Source organism: Aplidium turbinatum, chromosome 7 (assembly GCF_918807975.1).
Source record: "Aplidium turbinatum chromosome 7, kaAplTurb1.1, whole genome shotgun sequence".
Classification (NCBI taxonomy): domain Eukaryota; kingdom Metazoa; phylum Chordata; class Ascidiacea; order Aplousobranchia; family Polyclinidae; genus Aplidium; species Aplidium turbinatum.
The window spans coordinates 28,983,316-29,009,405 of record NC_137478.1 but is presented as its reverse complement, the minus strand read 5'-3'; the positions used below and the strand labels follow the sequence as shown (position 1 = coordinate 29,009,405).

Below are 26,090 nucleotides of genomic sequence, written 5' to 3'. Positions count from 1 at the left end.
AATGTTGGCCGTTACCTATGAGATCTTCCTGCCCCAAGTTAAGATAGACCTACTTCTAAGAAAAACGCACGGCATCCAAAGAACAGCCGGTGGTTTCTTTTAGTTCTCGGACCCCTTGGAAAGATATTGGCCCCCTAAAATTATCTCTGGTCCTAGTCTAAAAGTACCTCCTGGACCACCCTGTCAACGCTACTGCGCATGCCCGGTCACCAAGTTTGACAGAGAGAAGTTTCTGATTGTTGAAGTGATGTTGTCTGTGAGTTGTTCCATCCTCTAGGTGCCGCTGGATAGAGAGCAATCCTTTAATGCGTTGCTCAGCCTCAGGCGCACACACAAAGAGACGAAAGAGTCGAACCAACCCCGATTGATCTTGCAGTTTCTTTGTTCGTGAATCAAGCGCGAACTAATTGAGCTATCGAACCGGATTACCGAGTATTAGCAGCGTAATGCTAATGCAGTCAGCAATAACCTGTTGGGTTTGGGAATCGTGAAGAGGTAGGTATTGGTGAAATTCATTTATTAGCATCTGGCAATACTGTTATAGTTCACTGAGCCGAGGGTAAATACTAAAACCTGACCACAGAATCGACAAGGAAGACATTTTAATTTTCAGTTTTCGACACCCACGCGTTTTTCCTATAAGCTCATTCTTCTCTTTCTTTTTTAATAATTGTGTAATGGTTTATCTTTTCGAAACCCACACTATTTTTTCTTTCAGCTCATGTGTTACTTCCATCCTTGTCGATTCTATGGTCAGGTTCTAGTGTTCACCCGAACCGAGCACGAAGAGTGCAAACTGCGAATGGGCGATAAAGATTTGCAATTGCAGACTGCAGTGTTTTGTCCTGGTTAGATGCACCGATAGTGGATCATTTACGCATTTGGAAAACCTAATGATTAGGAAGTATAAATTACAGACCCACCTGCATTAACCACAATTAGTTCAGTTCAGGCACAAGTGATTTGTTACATGTTAACAAAGACGTCTTAGACTAAGTCAGAAATATCAGCAAGCAGTTGGTTCAGATTGAGATAGTTTGCCATAGGCTGCGGTTGTTTGTAATGCAAATTTACACTACACTTCTTCGTTCACAAACTTTAGCTCTTGACTGACTGTGCTGTCAAGGTGGATAAGTTTACAGTAAAAACATAAAATTTCAAGTAGAAATTTTGTTTAGTCTGTCTGATATGTAATAGCAGAATAATACGGTATATTTTTGTTACAGGTTTCATGTGTTTGAATAGGTGCAAAATGCCTGCAATCACACTTGAGTCGAAATTACCGACAACAACAGAACCATCACTGAAAAATCTTACAAAATCATTTCCAGCTAAATTTTCCGAGGAGCAACATCAACCTTTACAAAGCCTTACTAAGCCCCATGTTGACTCTTTTAACTGGTTTGTTAACTATGGAGTGAAGTTAATACCGGAAGCTGTTCCACCCGTAGAAATGATGGTTTTTGATCGGAAGCTTACTATTGCATTCACAGAAGCATTACTTGATAAACCAATGATTGATGACAAATACAGAAATTACAAAACTCTACAAGTTTTTCCTGCGGAATGCAGGCAGCGTGGAACATCATATTATGGAAAACTGCACATTAAAATTTCTGTTTGTGTTGATGGTATAAAACAAGGCACAATTGTTAGATGTGTTGGAAATGTACCTGTTATGGTCAAATCTGTTGCTTGCAATTTGTACAATCTTAGTCCTGAAGCTCTCACCAATCATCAAGAAGATGAAGAAGAAATGGGAGGATACTTTATCATCAATGGTAATGAAAAAGTTGTGCGAATGCTTATCATGCCAAAACGAAACTACCCATTAGGAATTGTTAGACAGGCTTGGAAAAAGAAGTTACCCAACTTTACAGAATTCGGTGTGACTGTTCGTTCAATGACAGAATTTCAAACCACATCGTCAATGATAGTTCATTATTTAAGCAACGGAACCTGTGTTGTTTGCATTCTGATAAAAAAGCAACCATTTTATCTTCCATTGATGTTGGTAGTGAAGGCTCTGGTTGATTTTTCAGATGTTGAGATTTACAGAGAAATGATCTGTACTAAACAAGATGACACCTACTTCAAAGGGTGCATTCAAAACATGCTGAGACAAGTGAAAAAACAAGAACTTGGTGATCATGAAAGTGCTCTTAAATTTTTAGGGTCAAAATTTCGTCATAGATTAAACATGGCAGAATTGTGCTCAGATAGTGATGCAGCAAAGCTTTTGCTTGATAACCACATTCTGATACACTTGAAATCCAATGAAGAAAAGTTGAGGTTTCTTTGCTTGCTTGTTAGAAAAGTTTTTGACTTAGCTATGGGTAAATGCATGCCAGATGATGCAGACTCTCTACAGAATCACGAAGTTTTGCTCCCTGGGCATTTAATGCAAATGTTTCTTGTTGAACTGCTCAATTCTTGGGGATTAAATTTGAAAAGAGTGATTTCCAAAAAATGTGCTGCTGGAACAGCAACTATGGTGAGTATGTCTTTGCTGCAGACCTGCATGACATTTGTTCCTGATGTATCAAATGCTTTGATATATACTCTTGCAACAGGAAATTGTAACACCTCTTCCGGACTTGGCCTAATGCAATTTAAAGGTTTGTCTGTTTTGGCTGATAAGTTGAATTTCATGAGATATGTTTCTCATTTTCGAGCTGTGCACAGAGGGGCGTTTTTTTCTGAAATGCGCACAACTGCTGTTAGAAAATTGCTCCCAGAATCATGGGGATTTCTGTGCCCAGTTCACACTCCAGATGGGTCACCGTGTGGGTTATTGAACCACTTATCTTACTTGTGTGAAGTTGTCACCCATTCAGAGTCATCTTGTACAATTCTCAGTTTTCTTTATGACGTTGGAATGCTTCTACCTGGCTCTGTTTTAGGACAAGGAAAGTTTTATCCTGTTTTGATGAATGGGAATTTGCTTGGGTGGTTACCTTTTAATATTGCCAAAACAGCAGAAAAACAGTTACGCTGCAAAAAAGCTCTTTGTTCAGGAAATATTTCTTCAAACCTGGAGGTATGCCTGATAGAATACACAGGAAAGTCAACTCAATACCCTGGCTTCTATCTTTGTACTGATCCTGCCAGATTTGTACGTCCAGTAATGAATCTGGCCACTGGAACCCTTGAGTTGATTAGCCCCTTTGAACAAGTGTACTTAGACATTTGTGTTGTCCCAGAAGAGGCTCACAAACTCACAACTCATCAAGAAATTACTCAGTATTCAATATTGAGTGCCGTTGCATCTCTGACACCTTTTTCTGACCACAACCAGTCACCTCGCAACATGTACCAATGTCAAATGGGGAAGCAAACAATGGGTGTTCCCAGTCATTCAATTAACTATCGAGGAGACAACAAAATGTACCAGCTGCAAACACCTCAGTCCCCCCTTGTGCGACCTCACATGTATGATCATTTAAACATGGATAATTACCCTCTTGGAACAAATGCAGTTGTTGCTGTCATCAGTTACACAGGGTATGACATGGAAGATGCTATGATTCTAAACAAAAGTAGCTTTGAACGTGGATTTGGTCATAGCAGTATTTACAAAACACAAATTATTGACCTTGAAAAGATTGTTGATTCAAGCTCTGGCACAGCAATTTTTGGCACAGATGAGAAAGATGAACGTTTCCCAGACCTCCAATTGAGTAACGATGGGCTACCTGCAGTTGGGCAAAAACTAGTCAAAGGAGGTAACTTTTACAGTTACATTCAAAGTACATCTGGGTCAATGACAGTCGTGAAATATAAAGATGATGAGACAGCTTATGTTCACACTGTTCGAGTGCTAAGCAATAGTGCAGGAACTGGAATTTTTTGCCGAGTGAGTATAACAGTTCGTGTTCCCAGAAATCCTATTATTGGTGATAAATTTGCAAGTCGTCATGGCCAGAAAGGTGTTTGCTCTCAAATGTGGCCAGTTGAAAGTATTCCTTTTGCAGAAAGTGGAATGGTTCCTGACATTCTGTTTAATCCACATGGGTTTCCTTCTCGTATGACTATCGGAATGATGATTGAGAGTATCGCTGGAAAAGCGGCATCCGTGCATGGCCACTGCTATGACGCCACTCCATTCACATTCACTGAAGAAAAGCCAGCAATTGCTTATTTCGGTGAACTTTTGAATAATGCTGGTTTCAACTACTTTGGAACTGAGACTTTATACAGTGGGATTAGCGGCTTGGAGTTAGAGGCTGAAATTTTTATTGGAGTAGTGTACTATCAAAGGCTTCGTCACATGGTGTCAGATAAATTTCAGGTTCGAACGACTGGGCCAGTGGACCAGCTGACTCGGCAGCCAGTGAAAGGCAGAAAAGTGGGTGGTGGTATTCGTTTTGGTGAGATGGAACGGGATGCACTTTTGTCTCATGGCTGTGCGATGCTCATACATGATCGCCTATTGCAATGTTCAGATTTAGTCCAAGCTTACATTTGTGAAAAGTGCGGCAGTTTGTTATCCCCACTTCAAAAACATCAAACATCTTCGAAAGATCAACATAAACATCAAATACGAAGCTCTTGCAAAATGTGTAAGACACCTGATCATTTATCACTTGTTGACATTCCATTTGCATATCGGTATCTTGTCAATGAGTTAGCTGCAATGAACATTAAGACGGTCATGAAACTGTCATGAATTGGTACTTTTATTCATTTTGGCATTGGTATTCTGCTTCGTTTTTTAAATGTCATTATTGTAGCATATTCATAACCACTATGCTTGATTTATTTTAAAAAGAAGACAAAATCCTGCATATTTAAAAAGTTGACTTTAAAAATTGCTGTTAGATTTTCCTGTTCTTGTATGTGTGCATTTATTAACATGGTGCTACAATACAACCAAAGAAATTTGTGGGATTCACTGTACAAATACAGACAAAGTGAAAGAAAATGTGTTTTTTCAATATTTATGGAATAGATGGTGCTCATTGGTAATTTCTTGCCATTATGTACATTTGTTCATATGGAAACCTTTTTAAATTTGGGTATTTAATGTGTTTGCAGCAGCATAAAGTGTATTTAATGGATGCCAGTGCATTCTATGTTGTTTTGTTGTACTAGAACTGGATGTCATAAAATGGATACATACATAGATAATGCGAAATAAGCAGTTTTTCTGTCAGCTGTTATTTGATAACTATTGTGTAAGAATGATGATAATCTTTTCAATTATTTAAAGTTTAAGGCATCCAAATATGATGTAAAAATATATTTTGCTCTTGTCATAATTCCGTCATATCACCCAATTTCCACTTTTCTTCGTCCAGTTTTTCCAAATTCTTTAAAAAACACTTCATGTTGGAAAATTTGTTGTGAAAGTTATTGAAGTTTTTTATGAGTTTTTATTGCCTGTGTTTAGAACTTGCAAATTGACAGCTTGTTGTGAATCTCTATACCGTATCTAATATGTTAAGATAAGAGGGAGTTTGGTCGACTCAATTTAGCTTAATTTTGCTAGTTAATTCTACATTTAAAGGAATCTGAATGAATTTATAGTTTCTCATAAGACAACCCAGATTTCAATGTTCATGTCTGAAGGTATTTTCATTGTCTACTTGAGAACTCTTTCTTCGCAAAGGCCAAGTAATATCCTAACCAGACCACAAAGAATTAGCGTTTTTTGTTTTTGTTACATTGCTGGTATTTATATATACTACTTTTCTACACAATCATGTCAACAATAACTTATCTAAAAGCAGTGTTGTCTACTGAAATGTGAGCAAGCAATCAATGTAACTGCCATTTTTTTTAGATTTTGTCATCAACATGACCTTACGTTAAAATTTTATAAGTTTTCTCTCCATTATTTGGAATGCTGCATGATATCTTCATTACATTGCTGGAATATCTCCTGTCTGTCTTTTCTGTATCAAGAGCGGATGTGGAAGGCTGGTTCCAGTCACCTTTAGTACCCCTGTTGGATGGAATAGTCATTCTTCTTATAATATTTCTAATTGTTCATCAGCTCTACCTGAAGAAAAAGTAAGTCGTGTCTAGTTAATTGTCATATATTGAGACAGTTTAAGCCACACACAAATATGTGTTGATTTATTGCATTTGGATCGTTTCATTTGTTGTTGGAATCGCTTGGTACGAGGAAGAAATTAAAAAACCAATTTTATGATGTCATTGGATTGATAAGAGGAACACTAGCTTACATCATGTGATTTTGAGGCCATGCAGAATAAATTTTGGCAACAAAAGAACAATTTGTGCAAACCATTTGTTTTAAATAATATTTAATCATTTGAAGTTGTATTCAATTGAAGTCATATTCAATCATTTGAAGTTGTGAAATGTAGAAATTATGAAAGAAAGCATTGTAGGCTATTTCATGATTGCGACTAGACAGGCCTACATGTTGTGTTAATAGATTTTGTTATCATATTAAAATGTTTTTGGTTTTTTTCTAAGAAAAAAAAGAAATACTAATGGTCATCAAACTGATCAAAAAAGTGCGGGTTTGGATAGTCTGGAGTGGGCCAACAAGATAATCAAATGGTTTTTTCTGACATCTGAAGATTCTTTGCCTGTGTGTGTAGAATCTTGGATTCAAGATTTGAATGAACAGTTGCTGAATCAAACAGTAAGTATTTGTATGTTTGTCTATATAATTTACACGCATTTATTTAAGATGGAAAAGCATCTGTTTAAAGGATCAGTCTGGTGTATAACGCCCTAATATGATAGCCTACAGGGAGCCTAAAAAGTAAATACCCAAGAAATCTATTAGGGGCCTACTCAATGCTGTTTTTTTTGTGGGGGAAGGGAATAACCCTGTTGTTGTAACAGTCTTTTGTCAATGTTGGTGTAACTAATGCCACCTTTTTGTAGATGATCGTGTTTGCATTTTTTGTAGCACTGAATGTCACCAAGTAACCTGATATAAAACGCTCATATCATGTTTGCAACGTTTTCATGCCATTCATTTGGACTACAATAATAGTTTAAACTTTTTACTCTTGCAGTGAATGTCCGGAAATATTCTTGCTATTCCTCAGCCATCAAAACTGTCGTTTTTGCATTGATTCAATGTCTGCAGACGTAGAACTAATGTAAAAAAACAACCGATTTGCTGAATAGGTCTAAACTCGAGAAGTGCTATTCGCATCATCATTGTTTGACGTAAATATGACGTTTTTACAGAACCACTTTGGTGCTTCAATTGTTGGTCTGCGGGAAGAATCTTCCTTGCCATTGCTTGCTGAACTTCGGTCGATTAACGAAGTCAACAATGAACTTGTGAGTTTGTTTTCCTTTTACAATCTGTAATCAAGGTTGCCGGATGGAATTATAAATGTCTGGTTGGTATGGGTCAACTTAAAAATTTTAGGCCTAATTTCCAGATTTGTGTTATTGCGTCCTTAAAAAATTAAATATGCTGCTTTGTTTGTTTTGCATCTATTAATGCAACCATTTCTTGCGCTACCAAAACTAACAGTTACAGTGCATATAAATGTAATGCTTTCAATACGAATGCTAAATAAATTGGTTGGTAGGTGGCTAGGTCAGGTTGATAGGTTGGCAGTTATAGTCTTTGATACAGTACCGGTACATGTGAAGTCTTCAAAAATGAGAAAAACGCTCGTGCGTGGTATAAGTGTCAGCGGCACATCATGAATTGATGTGGTAAATTTGTGGTATATCAACCAAATTTAGAAGACTTGATAGAAGAACATCTGTGGACTGCTAGAATTTTGCAGATTGTGGTTACATCTTGATCGTTTGAGATTGTTGAGACAATTAAAATATCGCAAAAAAACGCAAGTAGCCAATCGAAAATACCTGAACACGTTTCAAAATGACAAACACGTTATACCAGTGGTTCTCAAACTTTTTCAAAAAATTTGTTGAACGGTCCCTTTGCGATTTTTTTCAACGACTCCCGGTCCACCAAAAACATAAGGCAAATTAGCGCAAAAACAGTACATAATAATTTATTTGTTACATGCAATTAAAATGCACACGTCAATGAAATGGTTGCACCTGCTTGGGTGTAATTAGTTCTATGTTTGATTCCGTTTGGTTCAATATGATCTTGATATTATCATATTATGCATTACATCCAACATGTTTTGAGCTAGGTGTCAATGTGACATTGATTTCTGTACCTTTGCCACAACCTGCGACAAAGTGTTTTCCGATAGCTCAGATATTCTCCTACTCACAGTGTCGTTTGACAGAGACACTTGCTTCAGCTTTTGAGCTTCAGATTCTCTCAAAACGTTTGATAAAATAACTTGGCAACAAGGCAAGATCAGTTGTTCTCCGATGGTGTGAGGCTTCTTAGCGATAACTATTTTTCTGCAATTTCGTAAGAGGCCCTTAACCCTGCAGTATTTTTCTTCCATTCCATCTTCCATCACTAGTGCTATCAAATCTTGACCTAACTAAACCGTTTAAAAAAAATGCCGTTTAAAAAAAACCTGCATCTTTGTTTTTATGATCTGGATGATGTGTTACCAAATGTCTTTTCAGCTTGCTAGGTTTTAGAGCAGAACTTGCTAAAACCTTACAACATAGCACGCACTGCGGCTTTTCTTCTCCTCCCGAACGTATCACAGTGAAACCAAATTGAACATAGGAATCATTGAATCTAATTTTTTTCGAGGCTCAGCCATTTTCACTTTTTGTACTCAAATTTAAGTTAAAAATTCAATTAGTAAAGTTAAAAAGTTATTAATTTTTGGCTAATTTGGTTAAGGCTAATAAATTTAAAAGTTCGGAAAGGCATTTAATTCAAAACTTAAATCAGCAAAAATAACCAGCCTTAATCAACTTCGCCTAACTCCTTTTTAGTCAAGTATGTTTCGTAATTCTGTTCTTGATCTGGTAAACACGAGTGTTGTAGAGTAAGTCACCACTATGCACTCCTAACTCTTTGATGTCACATAGAAACAAACAAAGGCTATCACAATGAAAGGAAAGGTCAGGCTTAAAAAACTGTGTGGAGGATGCCAAGCCAGCTTACTGAAATATATCTTTTACCTTTGGTTTGGAAAATAAGTTGCCTGAAAATTTTTACTTTTCACAAAATTTTTTTCTTCGGGATCATTTTAATTTTTTTGGAAGGTGCTTCGCGGTCCCAGAAAATTGTCTCACGGACCCCAAAAGGACCGCGGACCCCAGTTTGAGAACCACTGCGTTATACCATACACAATAGAAGTATTTTCGGTGTATTTTTTTTAGCTACGCTATGTTTTCCATGTATTGCCCAGTGCACCGTACCTCGTTCTTTCTCGGAAAATGACGGAAGGATTGCGTAGCGTTTCCGCAAGGTGTTAGTCTCTTATTTGTTTTACTGCCTGTTGCATCTTGCAAGCAACCAGTGTATGATGAACTTTTTCAAGGAAATTCGCTGTTGCTTTTCTTTGTGAAACATGCTTCACGCAAGATAATGAAGGGTAGCCAAGTTGACCAGGTGGCCACTTAAACAGGTCAATTCCCAGTAAGATCCCAGTCACTCCGCCAATCAATCAGAATATGTTTATGTGGCTATTGTCATTGTGATTTTTCTAGCACTTAGCCAAAGAGTTGATCTTTGCTAATAAACTTTGTTAGGTAATTACAAAACAAAAAGTTATGGCAAGGGTAGGAATCGAACCAATATCATAGAACTGACTACTTCCCTAAGCCTCTAGGCCACGCTGCCGACGGCAAAACGTTTACTTATTTTACATTCTATCAGAAATTTTTGCGTTTTTTTCTATGTTGTACCTGTAGCTTCTAATTGGTTCCAAGTTTCACTGGGCTCTTACAAAAGTTGTTATGTAAAACTGGCTACCAGTTGATCCCATATCTCAGTTTCACGGACAATGTCAGTCCTTGTACCTTCAGAGTATCATTTGACTCTTTCTATGTTTTTGTTAATTTTGGAACCGACCAACTTCTTCTAATGTTGCTTCCGTTGTTTTGAGTGATTGGTATTTCACGGAATTGTATCGCTTTAAATAGCACGCAAGATGGTCATAGCGTGCGCTTAATTCTCTTTTATGCTTAAAGGTGCGTCTACACGAGAAAGTGTTCTTGCTTAGAAATTCTTGCTTAAGCTAGTGATTAAGCTCATTTCGTCTACACTGGCAACCTCGACGAAGATTTTGCTTGCTTGAATCGCGGTCACGTGAGTATCTAATCCCCAATGACGTCACGTTTTAAAAAGTTCGCGCCAAAGCATAGCAGTTCGCGCTAAAGTACAGCAGAGTAGACTAAGCAACTGACTGTTCTTTAACCATTTGAAGTTGTTGCAGTCTTTCAGTCATGGCTTCCCAGAAGTTGTGTAAAAAATGCTGCAAAAAGCGAAGGATGCAAACCCGCAATTTACTGCTTATTGAAGCATTCAGACACCTCAGTGAGGTTGAAATGTTGGAAACAGAATTTCGTGTCAGCGTGGGTGACTGGTAACAACCAGCAAGATCATTCCTCCGCTTTTTTTTATTACCCCAGTGTACAATGGCAATGGTTTTCTGCTGAGATCCTGTTTTGGATTTGAAATTGGAAAATATTGTGCTATCTATGGGCTATTTCGAGTACGGTCACCGCCAGTTCAGCCCGCAACATTAATAAGAACGGGTTGGGATCAAAACTTAACGAAATCCTTTAACGATACCGCCCTGCCCTGTCTGGATACTGAGCTGAGAGGAGACCTGAGATTTTGGCGGGAAAAACATTTCTAAGCAAGAGAACTCACTTAAGCGCCCAGTTTTTCGCTCTGGAGCGTATTTTTTCTCGACGGCTTGCTTACTCGCCCATTTTCTTAAAAGTAAGCGGCACAAACTGCGATTAACTTAAAGAAACAAGAAGTTTGGCTAGCTTAAGCAAGAAAACAGTCGTCGTGTAGACGCACCTTAATACCACCACGTCGAGTTATTTCAGTCGACCAATGCATTTTTTATGGATCAGTTAATAGTGAAAGTTATCTAGGCATTCGGCAATACACAGCGTTGCCAATTGTCATTGTACAATGAACATATACTTTGAAAATGAAAGTTAGACTTTACCTGTCTTCTATTTAATAAAAAATTATTCCCACATAGTGACTTTTTTCTTTTAACGTTTCAGCATGCAGAGGTTTTATTAAAGTCAACGGAATTCGGATTTTTGCTTTTAATCCGGGAAGGTGACGCCAGAGGCCCTGCAAGAAAATATTCAGCCATTGTGACGCAATTTGAATGCTGGGTACGCAGGCTTGCTGCTAATCAATTAATTTACAGTTTGTGTTAGTAGACTACTAACTTAAACAACAAGTAAAGAAAATTAAGCAACACATTGGGATTTATCTTGATATTATTAAGAAACAAAAAAAATATATATACGGACATTTCTGACGACACACCGAGCTCTTGTTGGCTTTTGTGTTTGAAGAAGTTGAATTACAGATCCAATTCATTGGAAAATTTTCAGCTTTGGTGGAGAGTTTGCTTTGTTGAACCATAGAGAAATAAAACAGAGAATATAAAAACGTGTGTTCTCATCAGGAAATTTTCACTTGTTTAAAAAAAGTTTCGTTTTCGTCACAGCATGTAGCATAATGAGAAGACTGGGTAATCTACTCATCATAATGTCAGTCATCCCGTAATGCTAACTAGAACATAACTTGTGAAGCTCGTGAATTAAAATACTGCCAGATCTTTAACGTCTCTTCATTTGCTACCAGCAATAGTGACACCAAAGAATCCGACTAGAATCTTTAAAAATAAAACGTGAATTTTTCATCACAATGGCGTTGCTCAGAAGAGAATCAGTTAAAGACTTCCTCTCTGCTCTATAACTGGTCATGCAAGTCAATCAATAATGAAAACAGAACTTGCAAATTTACTTCCAATTTTAGTCGAGAAAGTAACGAATAGCTCTAATCGTATTGCGTATAATCATTCAAGTTTTGAAAATGTTGTTTTTTCTCCTCTGGTCAAACTAGTACGGTGATCGCTTCTTTAAATTTTGCAGTGCACTGCAGTTTTGACACGTACAGATGAGAAGGTTGGCCTGGTGCTTGTGCCTAATGACAAACGTCCCTTAATCAGGTTTAAGTTTAAAACTTCCTCTCATAAGCAGCCGAAAGTTAAAGACCTACCTCAGGTGAGTCTTTCTGATGGAACCAGGATGCTTGTTGCTTGTGTCCACGCTTGCTCTTCGTGTTAGATGTGGATTAATTAGGCCAGCTAGACTGTAAGATAATTTTTCCACCTTCTAACACGGGTGCCAGTACAGTATGTGGTCTACACGCAAAACTGGTCGACACCAGTATGAGTCCCGTGTAGTGTTATAGGCTTAAAGGCATACTAAAGGAAAATTTCAAACCGGAATTAAGCATTAAAATGAGTAAACTGAACATTCAAGAATACATTTCAAAAACAATTACCCAAAAAAATTTGTTTTCAATGGCGCTGGCAAGGCCCAAAGTCCAGTGTTTCATTTATTTTCATTTTTTTCAAAATGACCAAAACGTGCAAACACAGCTCGAGAATACGTCATAAAGTCCAGCAATAACAAAAGCCACGTTACCACATCTGATGTTTTGAGCAAACTGTCTGCTGTTTTGATGTTGAAATGTGCTGTTTTGATGTACATACATACATAGCCTACAGTCAAATCGCCCGCAGTAACAATTATTGCGTGATCGGTTGATTGCTAGACTTTATGACGTAGACTTTATGACGTTCTTTACAGTCGCACGCTTCGTTGCTCAGGCCAATCTTGTTTTGAAAGCTCTGACAAAAGCACGCGCACAATGGTGGTCAGACCGCAATGGGGCAAAATTTTATTGAAAATCGTTTTATGGTAGCATGTTAAACACAAAGAACGTGGAAAATCGCCAAGTCAGGTTTTTCCTTTAGTACCCCTTTAAGCAGTAACATTGATAGAAGGGCCCACACTCCACACGGTACGTTTAAACCCGGAGCCTGGAAACTCGAAACAGCCACATTATATTCTTTGGATATGATACGTTTTTTTAGAAGTGTCTTGGGGGTTTAAGATTTCATTGGTAGTTGCTACCGGGCCCGAATTATGCTCTCAACAGCCCTGGAGTTGAGGTTAATCCTAACGCCAATACTAGACTCTCTTTGCATCGCAGTAGATCATTTTATAATAAAACGACCTCCTTTGTCATACACTCTGCCCTCACATATCAACTGTCATCTCTCTGTATATCCTGGTCAGGTAGCAAATGTCCGATCTCTGCGCTAAACTACAAATTCAGATCAATCTTTTACTGGCCTTGTTGCTTGATCTGGAAAATGTTTGATAATTAGGGCATTTTATTATCTCTGTCACGGTTAGTTCATCTTGATATGAATTCAGTGTACTCTTCTGTTGGACATTTGCTACAGCCGCGTGTTAAAAGATTATGCTACATATTTATTAACACAATTCCACACAATGAATACGATACCAGGATTTAATTTCAAAACCGAGATATTCCATGACCAATGGTCATTGACAATGTTTATTGTTTACAGCAAGAAAAGCATGACTCTACTAGTATTTTATTTGTTTTTAAATTCATTACTGTTCAGTCATAAACAAACACGAAATAGCGTATTTTCACTCGCAACGTTTGTTTATAAAGCTATTTAAGTACTTCAATGCACTTTGTTTTCTGTTTTTTTTGCCAGTCAGTTGGACTTGCCCTACAACAAGCCATTCTCAACACCAAGTTCTTCCTCAATCTCAATTCTTCGATGATAAAGATGAAGAGCAGCCAGGGGTCTTCCTTCCTCTTTGTTGAGGACGATGAAAAAAGTTGTTACAGCAGCACGGAACCGGAAGACAATGGTCTGTCAAAACATGTTAAGGGTTAGTATTGTGTTTTCGATCATTGCCACGTACTGACTGATAATAATGATGATTAATCACGGAATGGCCCGTCTCGGTGAGTCCGATTCGATGAGTCCGATTCGGTGAGTCCGATTCGGTGAGTCCGATCCCTTAACGGGGGATTTTTTCAATTTTTTTTTTTAATTATCGGGTACCGTAACCTAATTATCATTGCCGTTTAAGGGTTAGGAGTTTGGGGTTAGGGTTAGAGGTTAGGAACTCACCGAATCGAACTCACCGAATCGGACTCACCGAATAGTAGCAGACCCGATTAATCATATAGTAGTAATGATAAAAAAGATAATAATCAATACAACTTGATTACGTAGAAGTTTAACCTTACGTTAACCATGACATTGCGGGGTGCGAAACTGCGCTTATCTGTTCTCATCAGAAGAGCCGCTTCACGATCCGACGTGTTTTCGACACTTCAACACAAGTTTCTTTTTGCCAGAAACTTTGCAGTGTCTGAAAATTAACTTTACTGATCCGACCTACCGTAAAAGTTTTGCAGTTAAGTAGAAATCTGGTGTAGTTTCTCACCTATTCTAAGTTTATCAGTAGCTAGTCAATGAAACTCAAACGTTTCGCTTTGGTGTGAACTTGGCCGTACCCGTACTTGGTAGTGTAGTAAATATGTGAAACAACGCTTCTTGAAACATTCGTTTCTTGAAATATGTTTTTTGTTGTCAAACAATGTCACTTGAGAGAGTGTTCTTCTACCGCATTAGTTTGATTGGTTCTTGTAAATCGACATAAAGCAATTGTTGCTCACGAAATTTTTTTTTACATACTTTATTCATGGAACACGGAATACTGTCATCCACTGTCTGATCTATTTTTAGTGGCATGCCTCCGCAATAAAAGAAGCTCGAGTTTTGGTAATTCCAAGGACAAGCCTCCAATGTTGAATCGTCGCATGACGAACGACACACTTTTGACCGGTGAGCGTGTGCAACTATGCCTGCCCTCGTTATTGGCACTTCCTTTTTTTCACGTCCATCTTTGTAGTTTAGGAATATTACCGTCAATTTTTCTTGGTTCCATTTTCAATTTTTTGCACACACTTAATTGCTTAAAACTTTAGAATGTATAAGATTTGTTTATCATGCATCAAACTACATCAATTGTGGTGTTTTACCCCTGAGAAACATATCATTATACGCTTGCTGTATTTAAGATTCACTGAATCCAGTCAACAAATCAGTCTGGGACAAGTGATATGCTGTAGTTTGCAGGCTCCCGGTCAACAAAAGTTATCCTAAAATTGTAGAGTTATTCCTTTCAAAAGACGAATTGCATCTGCGGCTGGGCCTGAGAAATGACTCCCCGGATTCCGATTCGTTTACAGTACAGCATATCCCATACCGTCCCGTGATTAATCGAGCACGTCCGCAATTGGAAAGCTCTGGTCTGAGATATCGTCATCTTATAATATTTCAACCTTTATTTGAGCACGTGTAAGTCGAAATCTAATACCCAGACAGCAAATTAACCGTTTTTTTTACATTACAACGCCTGCAGTCGTTGAATCATTGTAAAAAACGATTAATTTGCTGTCTGGGATAATTGCACATGTTGTTGGTTGGTTTCAGTGCCCGGAAGATCTGAAGGCTACAAATTCGCCTACCAAGAGGCCGGGGACACGCTGCACGACCTGAGTGGCAGTCTGGGTTCTCTCAGCAACATCACCAGGGTACCATCGTCTAGCAGAGGCCCGGCCAAGCCTATCCGTATGCGTGAAAAGCAGTTACAAATAAAAGGTAGGAAATCTTAATCTCGTTTTCAGTTTGTTGGTTATATTAATCAAAGAAATAAATACTCAAGGAACTTTTTATGTGCCTTTGCTATCAACAGGAGTGGATAGTGGTAAAAACAACATGTGACGATCTGTATGTTTTATTTTTTTGTTTCTTTATATTTTTTCTATTATCCACATTTTTAAGTCATACACTAGTTCACGGGTCGGCAACCTTTAGCATTGAAAGAGCCATTTGGTCTCGTTTCCATCAAACTAGAACCTGCTCTTAGCCGCACCATCTAATTGATTTAGCCATTATTTAGGATTAATCAATACAAATCTATTCAAGTAATGCTAAAATTAAATATTTAGCTATACTGACTAGCTACAAATTACCATTACTAGCTGCAAAGCAAACCGTAGCTACAAAGGTAAATTGTTGCGCTTCCTTGTCGCAACTATTCGGTTTTTGATTATTGCACCACAATGGTTTAATTGTGACACGAACTAGTACAAAAAAGTATCACGTGAGCCAGAGCGCAGAGATAAAAGAGCCGCACGCGGCTCGGGAGCCGCAGGTTTCCGACCGCTGCCCTAGTTGTTTTAAATTTGTCAGCGGAGTTGAATGTTTACAAATCCGCTGACAAACAGGACAAATCTCATGTAGTACATCATAGGTTCGATCCCCAAGGTGCTTATTATTTTTTTAACGTCTTGAATGTTTTTTGTCGTTGGTGCTAGGCGGTTACGTGACCCATTTAACGATGACGACGATCCTACTTATCATCTCTTAAATCTCTTAGAAAACGTAACATCCAGCTTAAATCTGACATCTCTTAGAACGATGCTTCATCCCAGACAGCAAAATCCGCCACTTTTACATAACGCAGACGTTGAATCAATGTATGGATTCAAAATGTAATGTATGGAATCAAATGATGGATTTTGCTGCCTGGGAATGAACGCAACGTAGCCAGCTTTATTTCATTGCCAAACAGCGCATCATCTGGTAATCGCTCATGCATTTCTTACAGTTTTGTCCATGGACACGCAAGATATTCGATTTCTTCGTCGCTTCCATTGCCTAATGGAGCTTGATTCTCCACATCAACGAAAGGTGATGGGATTGAATATTGACGCTTTCTTACGTTAATAGCAGCAATTGATATGATTGCATTGTTTTGTTTTAAGTAGGGTCGTTGAAAGCAGCGTGTTGGATTTCAGCCTATGGGTGACAAAACTTCATTTTGTAGATAAAATATTCAAATGTCATTCAGGTGGAGTGTTATTATGTAATGACATAAAAATTTGTATATCGGAACTTATTTTATTCACAGTTTATTAGGAAACGCATCTAGGTTCAGCGTCAATAGGCTACCAAAGTAAACACAACAGTCATTTCAACGTAGATGTACTGACATGAAGCGAAAGATAATATTAATTGGATCTAAATGCGTCTGTTGTTATTCCTTAGAGTTTTGACATGCCTACAAATGGAGAAATAACCTTTGACCTCAGTTCAAGGTCGTCGAGGTTAAAGGTCAACTTTCGAGATTCAGCGGATTCAAGCGGTAAGAACCGAAAAACTTATTAACTTTTTGATACAGTTCAGTAACGTTAGCTTTGCGTTGTGATTATTGCCTTAGTGTTAGTGCATTGCACCGAGTCACGTGCGCTTGATTACGTCATGCCGCCCCGTAGCTGTGAGTAGTTCGTAATTATTGCAGCAGGACTTGGTACCCACCACACAGTGATTTGTCTCTTGTACACATAGCTCTACTGGTGTTAAGACCTCTTCAATTCCTTTACGTTTGTTGGGTTTCTGTAGCTATTTACAAGGGGTCTGCTACTATTCGGTGAGTCCGATTCGGTGAGTTCCTAACCTCTAACCCCTAACCCTAAAACGGCAATGATAATTAGGCTACGGTACCCGATAATTAAAAAAAAATTGAAAAAATCCCCCGTTAAGGGATCGGACTCACCGAAACGGGCCATTCCGATTTACAATACAAGCGTATATGCAAACATCGGTATGTTGTTAATTGCAATACTCGTTCTCTCGGACAAATAATTATATTTGTTCTCTCGGACGAACAACAACAAAGAAGAGATTCTACTCTTCATCCGTTGTTATAGGAATTAGTTTTAATGCTGGCAGTGCTGAGATTTTTGACCCACTTGAACTTTGTGTTCGTCTTCTCTTCTTTCGTGCATGTCGTGAAGATACAAGTGTCAATGACGTAGCATTGCCATGGCGTTGATTGATCCTGCAGTAGCTTCATATTGCAGCCCGGGAAAATTTTCTAAAATCCCTGACAGAAAATTAGTCATTTTTTACATCGATTCAACGTCTGCAGACGTTGAATTTCTGGGAAGGTGCTGCAAAAAAGATACACATTCGATTTATAACAACAACTAGGGTCATCGTCACATGAGTTTGACTGTGGATCTCTCCTGTTACCACTCCAAGTTGGCAAGGTTGTCCTTGTAACAAATCGTCTGGGAAAATGCTCTGATAATATTGCACCATGAAGCTTCAATATTCAAAACTTTTTATTTTTCATCAAATGTATGTAATGCTTTTTTGAGTTCAGTTTATGTTGTTTTGAAGCCGTTTCAATGTACAGGTCGATTTTTGGCTTCTGGAGCTGTCCTCATAGAGACTATCAACACAGAAAAGTCCACAACAGTGAGCATCTCCATGGTGGATGAAGAAGAGTTTGAGGTTGGACTGCTCTTCCTGAAGGTAAGCCTAGGCTTTGAGTTGCACAAATGAATTGGCTCATTAAAGATCTTCTCATATGTGGGACGTGGGTGTCTTTTGTCGCATGCAATTTAATATAATGCTTGCCAAACAAGTTTATGAAAACAAAAAAACATGAGCAGGCAAGCTTGTGTGTTGAGACATGGTTTTCTGTTTATCGTATTCACTTTGTAAAACACAATCAAAGTCTTCAATTTTTCTTTTTTTTGGCAGTTGTTGGTGACAGAAAACAACGAAAAAGTTTCTGGGAATTCCAACATCCCAGACACTCGCTCTTCTCGACAATCTCCCAAGCGTGACAAGCAAGAGGTAACGGAGCGTGAAAAGCGTTATTACGAAGAACTATCGAGGCGTGACCGTCTCAGAAACTCACCGAAGCGTAGCGTCATGTTTTTAGACGAACCAATCCACCGTGACAGAAGGATGCTTGCTGAGCAGGCACGAGTCGAGGCACGTATAGCAGAGGAAAGGTGCCGACATTTGAAGCCTAGCGAAAGCTTAGGAGCGTTTAGCGAAGAATCAGAGCCGAGTGAGCAAAACTTTTATCAAACCGAATCACTGAACCGAAAAATTAGGGACCAATCAGTAGAAAGGAGGCGTGGCCACCGAAAACAGTCCATTCACATGGGGAACGAGACTAGAAGGCGGAAAGAAAAGCGGAAAAACGGACGAATAAGGTTCAACATCACACCAAATGTAGATGCTGCGCCTCTTGCTAATTTAGTAAGTCATTAATTCAGGTTTTAGATGTTAAGTAGATATTTTCTTAATAGTGCAGTGATATTATTTTATCGCAAACACGCGTGACACGGTGTACATGGTTTTCTCTTCATATTGGTAGATAGAAGAAAGGTCAGCTAAAGTAAAAATACTGAAAAATATTAACTGCAGCCAAAAGGGTTGTTTAACTTCAAGGTCGTTTTAACTTGAATGCGACACTGTGTGAATATGGATGGATGTACATTTCTTTCTAGGATAATGAGATAAAATAGGAAAAACCGTTTGTCAGGGTTTAAGTTAGAAGGAGTTTAGGTTAGTAGCTCGCTGCTACGGGAGTGTCCTTTGAGGTGGGCATAGGTGCGAAGGGGGCTAGACTTTAGCAGAAAGCTTTAACTGTTTTATTCAATGGAAGAAGAAAAAAATTTACCAGCATGTGGCCTGCGGCCTGCATACTCAACCATAAACATTGTGTTAATTTGCTCATGGCTCTAAAGCGATTAAATTCTACGACACGATTATAGTCCCCAACACGCCCTCCACCCCGGAGAGCATAGTGTAATGATAATGGCATTAAGCATTTGCACTATTGAGATGGTAATAACTTGTTAACAGAGAGATCGCATCGATGAGGAGCAGTCATTATCATCCAGAGATCATCACGGTTACAACGAAACATCGAGAAACAGCACCATTCCTTCGCCGTACGTGTTTTTGTTTGTTTTAATCTTCACAATCGTTTGAGTGTTTTACTAGTTGTGGGGTTTCGTATCATTACATTGTGTTGTAACTAAGCTAAAGTTTTGTTTTTTACGTGCCAATGTGTTTTTTGTATTATTTATTGAAAGCAACTGGGAATGTTTTTCTTTGACCTTTCAGCGCCTTCTCTGGGACGGGAGAGACAAAAATCACGAAGGTCACAAGAGTGAAGGGGTGAGATGCATCTCCATTTTAAGTCAAAACTTTTATGCTTTGTGTGTTTCAATTTAATCGAAAATTAAGCCTTTTTGTCCATCCTATGTAAAGGTTTAAAAAATATCAAACACCAAGTAACAAACCCAAGAGAAGCTAGCTTAGCTATCCTAGCACAAACTATTCCCAGACGTTGAATCAATGTAAAAAACGGTTGATTGGCTTGGTTATTACATAAAAGCTTAGTTTAAAAAAATAGCCAAGCTTGCACAACTCAAGTATATAATTTGAATTGACCCATTACTTGTCTCCAGGTCGCCGACCAGGATCATCCAACAAACGATCACTCAACCGAACAGTCCTACTTCCACCGTTACCACTAATTACGAAGGGGATGGTGAGAAATTGTAGCTATCCTTTCAATCTATTATTTTATGTTAAACATTCATGGTTTCAATAATTTACTGGCGTTTTATTGTAGTCAACACTTACTCATTGAAACATCATTTTGTAGACCGTTTGTCCAGATAAACGTTTTTATGACGTTTGTTTTCTTGACGTTTTTTTGACGTTTTTTTTCCAGATAAACGTTTTTATGACGTTTGTTTTCTTTTATAGCATTAGAAAACTGAACATTCAGAAAAATGTCAATACTGCTTCACAGAAATCATACCAGCGTTATGTGTTTGCAAAAATTGAATTAGCAATTTCTCTGACGATGCAATCCATGTAGTGACAATTGATTGCTGCATTAGAAGGAAAAAGAATTTTGAAGAAGGGATTTTCTTCTTAGCCATCAGCACAAGGCTGAGCGCTCACTAGTACAGCGAGCAATTGCGATTCGCTAACCATAACAGTGTAGCTTCCACCCTAGTCATTTAGAGTAGACCGTCAAATCAACTGTATGTTTCTCGACAGCCGGTTGTAGCAAAAACTGACGGCGATAGACACCGTGTTTCGCCGTCTATCGCTGTCAATTCTTGCTATAATCAGCTGCCGAGAAACAGAAGAATAAAAACATTAAAATGTAAATTAAAATGTTAAACCCATTGAAGTTACTTTGTTTTGTATGTCTAATTGTCTATGGTACAGCATTAGAAGAACATCTCAAATAATGCAGTGATGACGTTGTTATCTATGCGTTGTTGTTCAGCTGGTGTGAGTTATAATGCCGGCACTGTCGCGGAAACGGTGCTGAAAGATTTATCGACGAAAACAGGCGAGAAGTCCCCGCTGGCCAGGAAAGCCAAGATATGCATCACGACCGTGGAACAGGTGATAATGGTTAACTGTGTCGTCATTGTTCATCCCGGCGGGTACAATTACATGCTTGTCTAAATTATCTTCATGTTTTTGTTTTTTTTATGCCTAAGGAGTTTCAAAGGGCAAATACGTCGTGGCCTTTGTTTTAGTTTATTGAACGCGTTTTAAAATTTAAGCGTACTAGCCAGTGTAACAGAAGCAGAAGAATTGCTTGTCTTGAAAGACACGGTGGTCTTAGTAGCCTACAAAGGAACTTCCACACTGATCTCTTCGTTTGGAGAAGATTTACGTGTAAACGTGTAACGTAATTTACGTGTAAACGTACGTTTCAGACCAACGGCCCCTCGCACGAGCATGTTTCAAGAGACACGGGAAGTTCGATTACAAGTCCAACCTCATTCTCATCTGATGGTGAGTTCATTATGAGAGATTTTGAGCATACTTTCGCTTTTTTATTTTCTTTTATTTTATATGTTTTTAATGTTTTACAAAGCAACTGCTGCTTGCTTGTGCTGTCACTGGGATCTTTTACTGTTCAGTTATTTTTACACTAACAAAGGAAGAAAAAAAATAAACTTTTTACATAACTTTTTGACGCTCCTAATCATTTAGTTGACAAAACAGACATAGTTAGTTGTGATAGGCCAACCAGTTACCACCCGGGTTTGTGGAATGACGCTATCAATCTACTTTAGTTCAGCACGGAGATTAATATCAAGAAATGTGTCATTGTCGTTTTTTTAGATAATATTTTTATTTTGGAAAGTATGATTATCATCGCAGCGCCATCGTATTCTACCAGTGACCATTGCCTTGCTTGTTGTTATTGCTCTGTCTTCCATGGCCTGTGTCTTCCCGTGTGCAGGCGAGGCCGTGCAGGCCGAACAGAGCGACGTGTTTGTGACGTCATAATGAGTAGGCAAATTTATCGTTCACAGAGTCTGAATTCGACGAGGAATCTTCCAGAGGGAATTTATCAGAATCCCAAGAAGAGCTCCCAGAACCCACCGAGAAGCGAGGTACAGCAGCGACACCTAGTTTAGTCGTCTTCATTAACCCGCACCAACCCGTCCAATCGATTGAGCTCTGGCGTCTGTTCTTGGGTTGCCTACTTTCCCAGTCAGAAAATCAGTTTTTTTTACATTGATTGAGCGTCAGCGGACGTTGAATCAACGGAAAAAAGAACTGATTTGCTGATCGAGATGTCAGCATTGCTTTAAATGTTTTGCTCAAGTCACTTGCGATTTTTTGCTTGCGTCGAGGTTTTGACGTCACACAATGACGTATTTGTTGACGTCATAGTCACTGTATGTTTGTGTGCATTCAGCCGGAATATACCGGACCAGAAGTTTGAACTTCAAGCCTGAAAGGAATGCCAACGAAAGCGAAGACCAATCGTTGATGCTGGATACCAGCGGTGGGGAATCACCTTACAACGTCCCTCAAAACTCGCTCACCAAAAGTTCAAAGAAGAAGAGCTCGAGCATGAACAAGCTTTTCTCTCGGATGTCGCGAAAGAAAAAGGCAAAGGTTGGCGGCCATGCCGCGATAGCAGAGGAAGAGAACTTTAATGCAAATGGCAGTTTAGTCGTCCCCGAAGGTACAGTTGGTACTAAAATTAAACGCACCCGAAGTTTCAAAGAGATTTTAAAAGGCAAAAAGAAACCTTCCAAGTACTGACGTCATCTTTCAAACCAACCAAACTTCATGCTCAGCGCCCAGTGACCCGGATGTTAAGTCGTGCCTTTTTCAGACTGGTAACCCAAACCTCGATCGACTTCTGACGATTAAATTCACATTTCCGGATCATTATGGGCGTGAATATGTAACTTCTCATTTTTGCACACACCTAATTTGTTCTTCTGTTGCACGGATAAAAAAATCCAACTAAACACCATAATTAAATTGCATTGCTTTTAATGTTGATCATTTAGCGAAAGAAATCGATGACTTCATCAAAAAAGACAGGAAAACGTCATTTGTCCCAACCAGGGCTGTTTAGGTTTCTTTTCGGCTCAAAAGTATTTCTTGATGTTGCTTTCGAGATCAAAGCAATTTCGTTATATTCTCGAAATGAAACGCACGAGAATCACAGAACGCTCAAAATTCCCCCAAACAAAATTAAAGAATGTGGTCTCGTGGCTGTCATTCAAAGTTTTATTAACTACCACAACATAGGCACTGTTCAAAATAAACTAAAAGAAGTTTCCATCCGAGCCAACATTTTTTAATAAACTACAGTAGGCCCTAAGCATTTTGGGAAAGAATTTTACTTCGTTGCCCGCATCAAAATCTTTTTAAACAACCCAGTCACTGCTTACAAGATCAATGTGTTATCGAATAACTTTGTCAATTTATTTTGGTGGGTTTTGTGCTTGCAACAAGAATGCTTCTTATTCATAACGGTACTCGCATTGGTCACAATCTTAATTAATAGTACAGCGTACTGGAAGCACATTAAACGGCTGATTGTTTGTCAATGTACTGCCTTAATTTTTTACTGTTGTTCTGTCTAATTATTTTTCTGGCATGCGGAATATGAACCGCACGAGCTGAAGTCTTATTTATTTTCGAGCTGCAATCACCTGCATTTTCAAGTGTAGTTTTATTTGTAATTTATGCAAGCATTTTAGCCAAGAATTTTCGAGCTGTTTTTATACCGCGTTGCGCATGAGCATGCACGTGCAATGTAGTGGTATCATAACATAACGTAGATTGTTTGAGATTGTCCATAAGGAATCAAAGGCATGAGATGTTCTTCATATTTAAATCCACTTAACTTTCACATGATGTTTTAAGCAATATTGTTCAAGTAGTTCACATAATGAAGCCTCCTGAAGAAGTCAATCACACCTGATAACCAAACGTTGCGATGAATAGATATTTTTTGTATCGCTTTTTGGTACCTTCTGGTAGTTTGCTTCATTATATGAGCGTGATTATAAGCTGCACTTTTTAACTTTCAGGACTGTTGGATAACCACAGACCTTGTTGATTGGTGATCCGACTTTATCAATTGCAATTTGCACCTTTTTCTTCAATTGATTAGTCGTTTTGTTGAACTTTCCGACCGTTGTGAAGCTTCTTTTGCAGCCGGCTTAGAATATGTGGGTCTGGTAACATGTTGAGGGCAATTAATGAATTACATATTCCCACCTTGGTTGCACAGCTCATGTGATGTGCGATTGGTCGAGCGGTTTAAGAATACGGTTGATTTCTACTTGTTTTTCGTGCAAACAAATTCTCCAATGCTGTGGGAATGTTGCATATTGCTCAAAATTTTTTTCTAATTTTACATTTTGTGCTTTCCATTGGTATAATTGTAACGTCATAATTTTTCTTGCTTGGTCTTTTTGATTTAAGCACAAAAAGATCAAGTTTGTTTATTTTACTCAGTTATAATTCTTTTATACCCCAGAATGTCTTAGCAAAATTTTAATTGATTTGTTTTCATGTTGAATTTGTTTTGCCATGGTACAATGCAGTTACAGTACTTTACATCAGTAACTCGCACAGAGATGTTTAAATTGTCGAAAGATGTATTTCTTATTGATGTCTTCAATTCCCAGACAGCAAATCAATCGTTTTTTACATTGATTCAACATTTGTATATGTTGAATCAATGTAAAACTGGTTGATTTTCTGTCTGGGTTTTCTCTCCCTTAGCCAATTGAAAGGTTGACAATTGACAATATCGCTGGATTGTAACTTTTATTAATTTAAAATGCAATTAACCTGCAATGAGTTGATTTAAAACAACTCTTTCTCGCGGATTGTTCATGTTCATGCAATTTAAATCTTATTTTTCATGATTGTTTCTGCTTACTTGTTTAGAGTTTTTAACGGCAGGCTACTACTTGTAAAAAGAGATGATTTCAAGAGTGGACACAAATATTGCATCGGCTTGACGTCCGGAGAAGTCACGACGACGAAATTAATGTAAAATTTCACGTTGTAATGTAACTTACGATAAGATAATTATCTTAACCATGCTCGACCAAGCAGTTTTTGTTTGTCGTATCCAGACGTAAACCTTGGTTGAAGATTTAGATTAAGTGGACGGGAAGGCAGGAAAGCCAATCTTCGTGTCCACCTTCAGGCATGCCTTTAAGTGTCCTGCCAAAGACACAGACGCATGCTCTTGAGCTGTGTCGAACCGGCGCCCTTTCGATTGCCGTTCCAGGGTTCTCACCACTCGGCTATGCAGCCGACGTTCAAGCAGTGTGTGAGATAATCCATCATATCAGTAATGGATGGCCGTCTCGAATTAAAACATCATACAGCTTTACAATTCGAAATATCTACATTAACATTTGGTTTTGAATTTTGTCATGCGCGTTTAGGCTAATTGGTGGAGTTTTAACATGTGGAATACCCTACTACAAAGATGTAAATCAGTGTTCAGGCCATTGGTCATATGTGGTTAATTTGAACAAGAATATATTTTATTATGTTATTCATCGTGGTGTTTTGGCTTAATTTGCACTAAATCCCCTTGCTTTTGGAGGCAATGAACACTTCTGATGTTATTTCACAGCATATCAGAAAGATTTCGTAAAACAAAATATTATCCACGCAAGAGCGATTGAAACAGCCACCAGAGAAAAGGCAAGAAAAATATAGTCTACATTTGGATCATCTACGTTTCTTGAAACATAGCGTTGTAGTTGCAATGGTTAGAGGCCTAAATTATGGGTATTTTTACCATTTGGGAGTCGAAGATCGAGTTCTTTTTGGCTGCACCCTAAAACAAACGATTTTGACTGATGAATAGTTTGAAAACATTTAACTTGAGGTCAATATTCCAGTCTTAGGCCATAATCCTGTCTTAGAACAAATGATGGT

At 38.4% G+C, this 26,090-nt stretch overlaps 2 protein-coding genes across 3 annotated transcripts; both read left to right on the top strand.

Annotated features, from left to right (window-relative positions):
* Positions 1-1,252: 1,252 nt before the first annotated feature.
* Positions 1,253-5,786, top strand: LOC145774202 (DNA-directed RNA polymerase I subunit RPA2-like). The gene has a single exon (XM_082585379.1). It carries the CDS (start codon positions 1,253-1,255, stop codon positions 4,667-4,669), a length of 3,417 nt encoding a protein of 1,138 aa, XP_082441505.1. The 3' UTR covers positions 4,670-5,786.
* Positions 5,787-5,792: 6 nt separating this feature from the next.
* Positions 5,793-25,744, top strand: LOC145774201 (uncharacterized). Of its 2 annotated transcripts, XM_082585377.1 has the most exons (19): positions 5,793-6,015; positions 6,448-6,619; positions 7,180-7,275; positions 11,092-11,208; positions 11,977-12,108; positions 13,647-13,827; positions 14,694-14,792; positions 15,444-15,611; positions 16,624-16,706; positions 17,064-17,160; positions 18,217-18,335; positions 18,567-18,662; positions 19,686-19,774; positions 19,950-20,003; positions 20,297-20,379; positions 21,136-21,257; positions 21,578-21,656; positions 22,184-22,264; positions 22,573-25,744. In XM_082585377.1, exons 1-19 carry the CDS (start codon positions 5,846-5,848, stop codon positions 22,923-22,925), a joined length of 2,391 nt encoding a protein of 796 aa, XP_082441503.1. In that variant the 5' UTR covers positions 5,793-5,845; the 3' UTR covers positions 22,926-25,744. The 2 variants fall into 2 exon arrangements, with proteins under 2 accessions (XP_082441503.1, XP_082441504.1); XM_082585378.1 differs by lacking the exon at positions 14,694-14,792.
* The last annotated feature ends 346 nt before the right edge of the window (positions 25,745-26,090 follow it).